Here is a 10,675-nt window from a genome sequence, read left to right on the forward strand (position 1 = left end):
TTTTTATATACAGTAGTTTATCCAAATGAGGATATCCCTTGATTTAAATAAAAGGAGGTTTTGTAAGGTTTAGCTCAGTTTTGTCACCAAAATAAGGCTAAGAAAGAACAAATACACACAGCGCTCATGCATATGTGAGGAATCACGGTCAATCGGCCTTCAGTCAATGGGACACAGACGTTTTCACACATACGAGACGTTATATATGTGTCTCTGGAACACAAAACATTGTATGGGTCAAAATTATAAACTTTTCTTTTATGCCAAAAATCATTAGGATATTAAGTAAAGATCATGTTCCATGAAGATGTTTTGTAAATTTCCCACTATAAATATATCAAAACTTAATTTTTGATTTGTAATATGCATTGCTAAGAACTTCATTTGAACAACTTTAAAGATGATTTTCTCACTTTTTTGATTTTTATTTTTTTTATGCATCCTCAGATTCCAGATTTTCAAATAGTTGTATCTCAGCCATATATTGTCCGATCCTAACAAACCACATCAATGGAAAGTGCATTTATTCAGCTTATGACTGGTTTTGTGCTCCAGGGTCATATATGTATGTGTGCCGTCAATGATCAGAGCACAACGACTGACAGGCATCATTCCAGAACGACGGAGAAACTCACCTTCTTCAACAAGAGCAGAGCGAGAGCAGTTTAGTGTTTAGAGCGAGAGTTATCGTATCAGAGAACAGCAACACAATGAAGAGTGTCAGACTGATTTGATGGGCACCTTTCAGAGCGATGACTTTACTGGCCGGGTTCATGATGGCACTGTCTGCTGTGATCGGCCGGCGGATCGGGCTGCTCGGGTCACTCAGGTCCAAGATCATCACCTGGTTCTGCTCGCCCACCTTCTCTCGGATGCAGATGAAGCGGTCAGACTCCATGGTCAGGCAGCTGAAGCTGATGCTGGCTGGACTCACTCCCAGCGTCTGCAGCTAGAGGGCGACAGACATACCACACAACCAGGGCCGGATTAACCATACGGGCAACTGGGCAATTGCCCAGGGGCCCAAGACCTCTAAAGGGCCCAGGGCAGCAAGGGCACGAGCAAAATACTGTATCTGGTAATCTCCCGCTTTATATTAAACGAACTGTCAACACGGCCTTTTGCGCTGCACAGAGAGACGCTGCGCTGGCTATGACTTTGAACGTGAGTTGAGAGCGGTTGAAGAGACCAATGAAGAGAGGGCCTCAAGTTAAGACCCTCTCCTCATTGGTCAGTCCGCATGAGGCGGGTCAAATGTTATGCCTAGCGGGTTACGTCAGGCGTTGCTACAACAGAAAAAAATCTGACATTGAGAAGTTAAGTGGAAGCGTGGAGCGGAAATTAAAAAAGGAAAAGGACATCAGAAACGCAGAAAATTTAAAGTATATACCTAAAATAGGTAATTTACCGTATTCACTCATGTTAATGTTGATGACAGTTCTGTTAAGTCAGCTTCCGTCAACGACGAGGACAACTCAGCTAGCCAGGACTTTTCTACACCGCCAGCTTACGTTTACACCAGTTTGCACAGTCAAAGTGCAAAAAAAAGCCATTGTTTAAAAGATGTGTTTGCCAAATGAAGGCATTTCAAATTCAAACATGCACTTCGTCATTATTTAGGACTAAAATTGTGTTTTGCCAGATTATGTAGCATTTATTTCGGTCTTGTCTTCTTCAGAGAAATTGACAGATTTCTTAATGTTTATGTAGCACTAAAATGTTTAACTGGTTAATTGTGCTGTGTTATGTTGTTGTTATATTTTAAAACAAGTTAAAATGAGCTAAGGATGAAAATGTTTATGAGCAGATAATCGTGATACTGCATTTTATTTATTTATTTTTTCCTTGAGGTACCAGCTTCATTAAAATGCTGTAAAATGTTGTAGAGGGATAACTGGCAGATTTCAAATTATTTGTGTTGGACTAATAACTTGATTGCCTTGTTGAATTTTGGGCAAACCGGGTCACCGTCAGGGTGATTTCTGCTTAAAATGAGCTGAGGACCAAATTGTTTCTTGATGTGTTGTCTGTGGTCTTCTGTTATAGCTCTATTAATTCAATACATTTCTATTGGAAATAAATGTTGTTAAATAAACAATGGTTTGAAAGTGGTTGCTTATTTATTCATTTTTGTGAAAATGGAGAATATTTCCCTCCCTCTCAATGTAGTGGTCAATTTTACCAGATTATACAGATGCTGATGAGTTTTGTTTTCATAGCATCATATGTGAGTGAATGTCTTTGATAGGGGACATAGTAGTGCATTTGTAGTTCTATGAGCATTTAAATATTTGTAAATCAAAATACACCTGATGACAGTTAGAATTTGAATTATTATTGAGTATATTTACTGTATATTACAGTAATATATTCTGTATATGACCATATTATGGTGATCCTGGGGTCGTGATGATGGGGCCCTTCAATATTGTTGCCCAGGGTACAACAAAGTGTTAATCTGGCCCTGCACACAACTCCAACTCATATTTTATAATCATTTTAGGACTTTTAAACAATTATTATTTGATATATATTTTATTATGTTTGTTGCATTAAACATTCTAATTGCAAACTGTACTTGAGCAGTTTCTTATTGTGTACTACAGTAAACTTCATCATATGATACAGTATCTGCTCTTAATTCTTAATTCTGCTTTTGTGTAAGGAACTGTTAGATTAAATTGCATTGAATCCAGTCTCTGTGGTCTCCAAACGTACCTAAAACGTATTACTAAAGTTTTAGCTCTGCTTGATAGATTGACTTAAGAAGCCAGAGACTAGCAGAAAGCAGGAGGCAAAGTGTTGATGATAAAAACGACCTGGGTTTATTGAATAATCCTAATTGCTTGATATTATTGGCATATTTGTATCACAGATGCAACATATTGGCTTTTGTTAAATTAAAGTGCTGCACAACAAAATCCCATTAAAAGTTAAACATTTTTTAGATGAATTCTTATCTGTTCAATTAAACCCCGTTATCATAAGATTAAACGACAAGGATTGCTAGAGCAAGGTGAAAAATAATGCAGAATATAAAAATACAATACGCGAATCATTTGAATCATTTGAGTCAGATCGCAACTTCAGAGCAGGTTCGCGAATCATTTGAGTCAGATCGCGACTTCAAAGTGGGTTCGCGAATCATTTGAGTCATTTGAGTCAGATCGCAACTTCAGAGCGGGTTCGCGAATCATTTGAGTCATTTGAGTCAGATCGCAACTTCAGAGCGGGTTCGCGAATCATTTGAGTCAGATCGCGACATCATAGCGGGTCCGCGAATCATTTGAGTCATTTGAGTCAGATCGCGACTTCAAAGTGGGTTCGCGAATCATTTGAGTCATTTGAGTCAGATCGCGACTTCAGAGCGGGTCCGCGAATCATTTGAGTCAGATCGCGACTTCATAGCGGGTCCGCGAATCATTTGAGTCATTTGAGTCAGATCGCGACTTCAGAGCGGGTTCGCGAATCATTTGAGTCATTTGAGTCAGATCGCAACTTCAGAGCGGGTTCGCGAATCATTTGAGTCATTTGAGTCAGATCGCAACTTCAGAGCGGGTTCGCGAATCATTTGAGTCATTTGAGTCAGATCGCGACTTCAGAGCGGGTCCGCGAATCATTTGAGTCAGATCGCGACTTCATAGCGGGTCCGCGAATCATTTGAGTCATTTGAGTCAGATCGCGACTTCAGAGCGGGTTCGCGAATCATTTGAGTCATTTGAGTCAGATCGCAACTTCAGAGCGGGTTCGCGAATCATTTGAGTCATTTGAGTCAGATCGCGACTTCAGAGCGGGTCCGCGAATCATTTGAGTCAGATCGCGACTTCATAGCGGGTCCGCGAATCATTTGAGTCATTTGAGTCAGATCGCGACTTCATAGCGGGTTCGCGAATCATTTGAGTCATTTGAGTCAGATCGCAACTTCAGAGCGGGTTCGCGAATCATTTGAGTCATTTGAGTCAGATCGCGACTTCATAGCGGGTTCGCGAATCATTTGAGTCTTTTGAGTCTGATCGCGACTTCAGCGGGACAAAGGGACATCGACAAATAAGAATCTTCAAGATGATAAAAATCTATTTAAATTAGTTTTTCCATGTAATCTTTGTATCCATTTTGGATTTCAGAAATAAGTTTACAGGTTTACCATTTTCGTCAGAAACATGATTTTATGATGGTCATCACTGAATAAAAAGTGCTGAAATGCTCAATCTTGAAGTCCATTATTATTGTCAAAAATTTATATTTTCACAGTATTTTGTTTATTAATGTTTTTAATATATAATAATATAAATCAATTTTATTTATTTAATTGCATTTATTTTTTAAATACTTTAATCATATAACTAATATTAATTAAGAATAGTATTAATATTTGAACGCGGAATAACCACCTCGCAGGAGCCATGAAACATAAGACCCTCATCATAAAATATGTTCGAAATCATTGCTATTTCTAAAATCAAAGTAGCGAAAATTATTTAAAACTTTATAGAACCGGCATGAATTCAAATATTACATTTCTGAGAATGCGTTCACGTGTTTTCTACTAGATTGTTAAAGATGGTTTCTTTTTATCATCAACTACACATGGGGAAAGAGCTCAGGAGTTTCTCTGAATGATTCACTGCTGAGAAACACAGGCGCAACGCAAACCTGACCGGAACACGCTTACGCAAGGACTAGAGACACACACACACACACACACACACACACTCAGGAGTGAGTCTGCATTTAGTGCTCTAATGAACATTTTCACAAAGCCTGATGTTTGGTCTCTAGATACGTCTGTGCTCTCTCCGTCTGGATAAGACCCTGAGATTGAACAAGAAATACATGCTTTAAAATCACCGCAGATGATGGCACAGTTTGAACAAGCAACATGCATCATTTACATACAGACCAAAACACAAAAGTGAAGTGCACGACAGTCAGCTTTTAAAATGTCAATATCTTTAATATGTTACATAAAAAAATACAATCAAAAATGTAAAAAAAAATATATATAATAGTAATTCAAAAACTTGTTAGAAATTAATTAGGCCATAATTTTTTTAAGTAAAAACATTCAAAAGTGCTTTCCAAAACTGTAAGTCATACAAACGTCAAATTGAAATAATTAAAAAAATACAAACAAAATAAATCACTAGCTAAAAGATAATTAAATAAAAAGGTCAAAATTAATGCTTTTAAAATAAAAAATGTAAATCATAAAAAAATTATCACATTAAAATAATTGTTAAAATGCAATAAGAATAAAACACTTGTAAAGAAATATTTATGAAATAAAAATTCATAAAGGACCAGTATTTTTTTCATATTTCTTTATTTAGCTTTAACTTAAATGTTAGTTTTAGTACTTCAACTTAACATTTTTAATGTTTAGGTTTTTCATATACTACTTTGTTTCAGATTTACTGACTCTGAGATTCGTGAAACTGCATGCTTAAAATTAAAAACAATGTTTTAGTTTTTTTTGCTGGAAATGAATAATTTTTAAACAACCAACACACGAGACATTTGTTTCTTACAGGCCAAAATTTCAGAATGAAGAGCACCAGTCAGCTTGAAAATGTAAATCTCTGTCTGTTTCTGATATAAAATCAAACAGACGCAATCTGATGATTTAATGCAGAGACGATGAGGAGAGCAGCTGCTTTAGAAACATTACGTAACGGGACTCATTTCACACACATCTACAGATTCATGCTTTCAAGTGAAATATATATGCAGTATATACTAACACACTCACAAAGTCAACATCACCAAGAGCAATGACCAACAATGATTGTATCCTACAAAACTACAAAAGAGACATTTTCATAATAATAAAAAAATGGTATATAGAATAAAACAAATGTAAAACATCAAAATAAAACTTACTAAAATTGAATGAAATCATACAATAATAATTGTAAAATAAAAATAATCTACATAAAAAAAACTTGCTGAAATTAAATGCAAATGTTAACATTCAAATAAATTAAAAAGATTAAATATGATAAAATATTTTACAATTTAAAAAAATAACAATTATTTTAATCTAATTAAAATAAGACGAAAATAAATAAAACTTTAAATATATTTAGAAATAAAAACATTAAAAAAAAATTAGAAACTTGCTAGAAATTAAATCATAAAAATGTTTTAAAAAATTACAGAATTTAAAAAAAATCTAAATACAAAAAAGAAGAGAAATTTTAGGAGTAAAAACACTTTTTCTAAACTTGAAAGGTCCAAAATGACATTATTAGTGAACATTCTCCTCATAAGTCATAACCAGACAGCTTTGAGTGAAGGGTTAAACTCTTGTGTTACTGTAAATACAGCAGCATTAGATCTGCATCTATGAGACGTCCTCACGAAAGCACCAGATGTCCAGTCACACACACACACACACACTAATAAACTCATTTCTGATGGGCTCGTCTATGATGATGATGAAGATCCATCTCCGAGCAGAATGTGATGAAGCAGTCTCTGTCTCTTACTGATCTCCGTTTACATTCATGCACTTGACAAACACTTCTATCAAAAATGAGTTCAAAGGTCAACATTTAATAATCATGGGGAAATCAAAATACGAACAAGCACGTAATGAGTGAAACTAAAGATATTCATATTTTAATGTTGAGTGTGTGTGATAAAACTAGCCGTCTGTGTCAGTTGATAAACATGTTTCCTCTTCCTGCTCCTAACTTCATTAGCCAAATCTCTATTGGGTTTCAGCTTTACATCAGCAGCCAATCAGAGGACAGAGAAAAATGACACAGCAAAAATAACCCCATAAGCACAAGCAGGACAAGATATAGTACTTTACATAATAAACATATGTTTAAAAGTAACTTAAATCATAAAAATAAATACAAAAAAGTTGTCGAAATAATACAAAATCTAAATAAGTTATTTAAATAATAAAAATATATTTAAACAAAGTAGTCATTTAAATACTAAAGAGCATTTATGTCAAATCTGGTGTTACGGATGAAATCATATGCTTTTAAGATAAGTTATAGTGCAGCTGGATAGATTTGTATCTGTGTGTTTGTTCCTTTTCCAGTTCAATATTTATAAGACATGAGCAGAATGAACTGCATCTATTTATAAAAGCACACACACACACACACACACAGAGAGAGAGAGAGTTCCATTCAGGATCAAACTGTATCAATATAATCCAGCTCTGAATGAACTCAAACACACGTTCAAGACATAAAGCCAAGCTGCTAAAGGCCCAAAGTCCTGCCGGCTGCAGATTCTTGGCATTCTTTAGCTGAACTGCACCGGCTGGGCGTCCGACACCGGAATAACACCAGAGAGAGAGAGAGAGAGAGAGAACATGGAGGGACAGTATCTCAAGAGACACGCTATGAAATTCCACGCTTTACAACAAAACCTCATCTCAGATCCCAGTAAAGCAGCCGTAGATCTGAATGAGACGGCAGCATCTGGTTTCACTCAGCTGCGGGGTGAATTCCAGAAGCGACAGAGAAAACACGGCCGTGGAAAGGTGAGGCTGGGACGCTCTGAGAAACGCTCGCACGTCTCTGTCAAGGAGAATACTTTCAGAGGCGTGTAGAATGAAGCTTCATTAGCGTTTGGCAACCAAAATAACATTGTTTCCAACTGTTCCACAGAATACACACTTCAACGCAGGAGAGCAACTCTAATGCAGAAGAGTCTGGGTTTGCTGGAAAGATGAGTCATCTCAACTCACACAAGCAGAAAACTAAAGCAATAGTTCTTCCAAAAATGTAATATACTGGAAATGTGCTGAGATCTAGATGGGGTTGTTTCTTCATCAGGTTTGGAGAAATGTAGCATTGCATCAGTGTCTCATCAACGGATGCACTGCAGTGGATGGGTGCCGTCAGAGTGAGAGTCACAATGAAACATCACAATAACCCACACCGCTCCATCAGTTAATGTCTTGAGAAGCTTTTATCTTCACCAGACATTAACAATGATGTTTTTATCAGACTCTCATTCTGACGGCACCCATCCACTGCAGAGCATCCATTGATGAGACACTGATGCAATGCTACATTTCTCCAAACCTGATGAAGAAACAAACTCATCTAGATCTTGAATAGCCTGAGGGTGAGGAGCTTAAGGAAATATTCATTTTGGGGTGAACTGTTCCTCTAAAGACTTCAGTCGTTGCTATCTGAAGTGTGTTTTTAAGACACACACGACAGCACTGTGCTGAAGAGGAATACATCATGTCTGGAGAAACTGAGAGTGCATTTCCAACCCACAGTGTGTTACAGACACAAGCTCATCTGACTAACTCAGTAAAGACAGAACAGAGACAATACTGTCAATACATCAGCTTTAGAAGACTAGACAAAAAAACATCAGCTGGTTCCAATGATAACTTACAAAAGAGACGTCTCAAACTACTTTAAATGTGCAATTTAGAGGCCTAGTTTACATGAATGAAGTCTGCACTGCACATACACTACAGTACCTTCACAATGCATTATGAAGAGTCATTCAGATATTATTAATGATTTCATCATCTCAAAGATGCTTTTTGCACTCAAGTAAGGTATTTTTTTGCATACCATGCAACTACTGTGCAATTTATCATACAACGATGTCGCAATGTGTCCATTTCCACCATGCTGGGTTATTGGAATACAATTTCAAGAACTGTACTTCATCTAAACTAGTTCTGATTTGTGTATAATGATCATCCAAGATGTTTTCAGAGTTTATATTACTGTACATGGAATACTGTTATATGTAGCAATACTTAACATAATACTATATGTAAAAATACTTATATGTAATACTTTAAAACACTGCATGACTAATTTAAAGTGATGTAGAATATTGATATTGAATAACAATGTTAGTCAAAAGCAGCATTATTTTAAATGCAGGACAAGTGCAACTGTGTAACACACACACACACACACAAAGAAACATTCCACGATACAGTAACTGTTATCATTTAAATGTCATGCAACTATGTAACAATTTCTGACACGTGATGGAACGTTGTTACAATGTAACGATCCTTTTCCCGTCATTCTTTTAAATGCCAGGAAACTATGTAACACGTAAAGCAACTCTTTATTCTCAAATGTCACGTAGGTATCAACTATGTAACTCGTGAACGAGGCCGCCGTTACACAGTTGGGTGTTTACGGTTTAACGGCGTCGAGCGGAAAGCCACGAATGTTGCGTGAGTCTATGCGGTTTTACCTGCAGATGCTCCTGGAAGCGGATCGGTAAAATCTGCGCCATTCTCACGGAGAGGAGAGGAGGAAGAGGAGGAAGAGGAGGAGGAGAGGGGCGCAGATGAAGAGTTGTTTGTGTGTTCCGTTCCTCTGAGTTGTGTGTCCCGTTAGAAGCGGTTATTCCGTGAATGCTCGTGAATCTCTGTTTCTCGGACTTCTCTGAGCGCAGCGGGACTCCTCCGCGTGAGAAAGTAGATCCGCGCGCACTGATACGATCCTTCTGTCCTGCGGCGCAGATGCTGTAAACACACTCTCACGGGAGCTCAGTGGGGTATGAAGCAGGGAAATGCGTGAGTTTGCGGGTGAAGGGAGTGTGAGGGGGTCAGCTTGTATCCTTCCGCTCGAGACGAGCATGTGACAGCAGGAACCCCCCCCCCCTCCAGCCAGAAATACCGGGGGTCTATTTCTGCACACTCACTCAGAGCAACAACAACAACCTCCTGCCATTCATACACGATTACAGACAGTATTTTACATTAATTTTTATATTTTCAGTTTTCATTTTAGTTCACGTTTTATGATGGCGTTTTTTTTAAGTTTACTTAATTTTTATTTTATCCATTTTATTTTATTTGCATTCCATTTTCATTTCAAGTAATAAGTACTCAAACTAAACTATAAAACATGACACAAATGACTGGAATATTTAATGAAAGTAATAATAATTTTTAATTATTATTTAAATTACCAGATGCTTTTTTTAAATGTCTATTTAAGTTAATTTAAGTACTTCAACCTAAAAATAAAAATTAATTTGGCAGCAAACTGAAATATAAAAACTATTTAAAAATTTTAGGTAACATACATACATACATACATACATACATACATACATACATACATACATACATACATACATACATACATATATATATATATATATATATATATCAATTACCAATTTATTTAAAAGTTTAATTAAATGTTTTTCTCAAGCTTTTATTATTTATTTACATTTTAGTTTAGGTATTTGTAGTTTTACTAATTTAAGTACTTTTAACTAAAACTATAAAATATTCTTTCTTCAAGAAACTGATATTTTACTGAAAGTGTTAAGATTTTATTTGACATGCATTTGAATGTTTTTGTTTCTTCTATTAAATGTCTATTCAGTTTTATTAATTTTATTTCAATTTCAGTTTGGTTATTTTTAGTAATTTTACTTAACTGGTATGTTTGAGAAACTTAAGTACTTAAACTAAAACTTTAAAATATTCCATTGGCAACAAACTGAAATATTTACTGAAAATGTAACTTTTTAATTAAGTTATTTTTGTTAGCATTGATTTTTATACACAAGGGTTTAAATAGTTTCAATAAAATGCTAATAGCACTTCATAAACAAACGCATGAAACATAATAAATTAGCATGGTATTATTTGACGTATAAATCGACATTTCAAGGATCATACAAAAAAAATATGTCAGAA

General features: G+C 35.8%; 1 protein-coding gene across 4 annotated transcripts in view; it reads right to left on the minus strand.

The window, feature by feature from the left end:
- Nucleotides 1-9,598, minus strand: part of cltcl1 (clathrin, heavy chain-like 1) — a 38,125-nt gene extending 28,527 nt beyond the window's left edge. For 2 of the 4 annotated variants that reach the window (XM_052563414.1, XM_052563413.1), the window contains exons 1-2: nt 9,211-9,573; nt 742-949 (exon numbers count right to left, since the gene is read on the minus strand). In XM_052563414.1, the coding sequence (XP_052419374.1) occupies nt 742-949; nt 9,211-9,252 (250 nt within the window). In that variant the 5' untranslated portion in view covers nt 9,253-9,573. Of the gene's footprint in view, nt 1-741; nt 950-9,210 lie in introns of all 4 variants that reach the window. The other 2 variants (XM_052563415.1, XM_052563416.1) reach the window with 2 other exon arrangements.
- Between the last annotated feature and the right edge of the window lie 1,077 nt (nt 9,599-10,675).

This window comes from Carassius gibelio, chromosome B8 (genome assembly GCF_023724105.1).
Source record: "Carassius gibelio isolate Cgi1373 ecotype wild population from Czech Republic chromosome B8, carGib1.2-hapl.c, whole genome shotgun sequence".
In the NCBI taxonomy this organism is placed as follows: Eukaryota; Metazoa; Chordata; class Actinopteri; order Cypriniformes; family Cyprinidae; genus Carassius; species Carassius gibelio.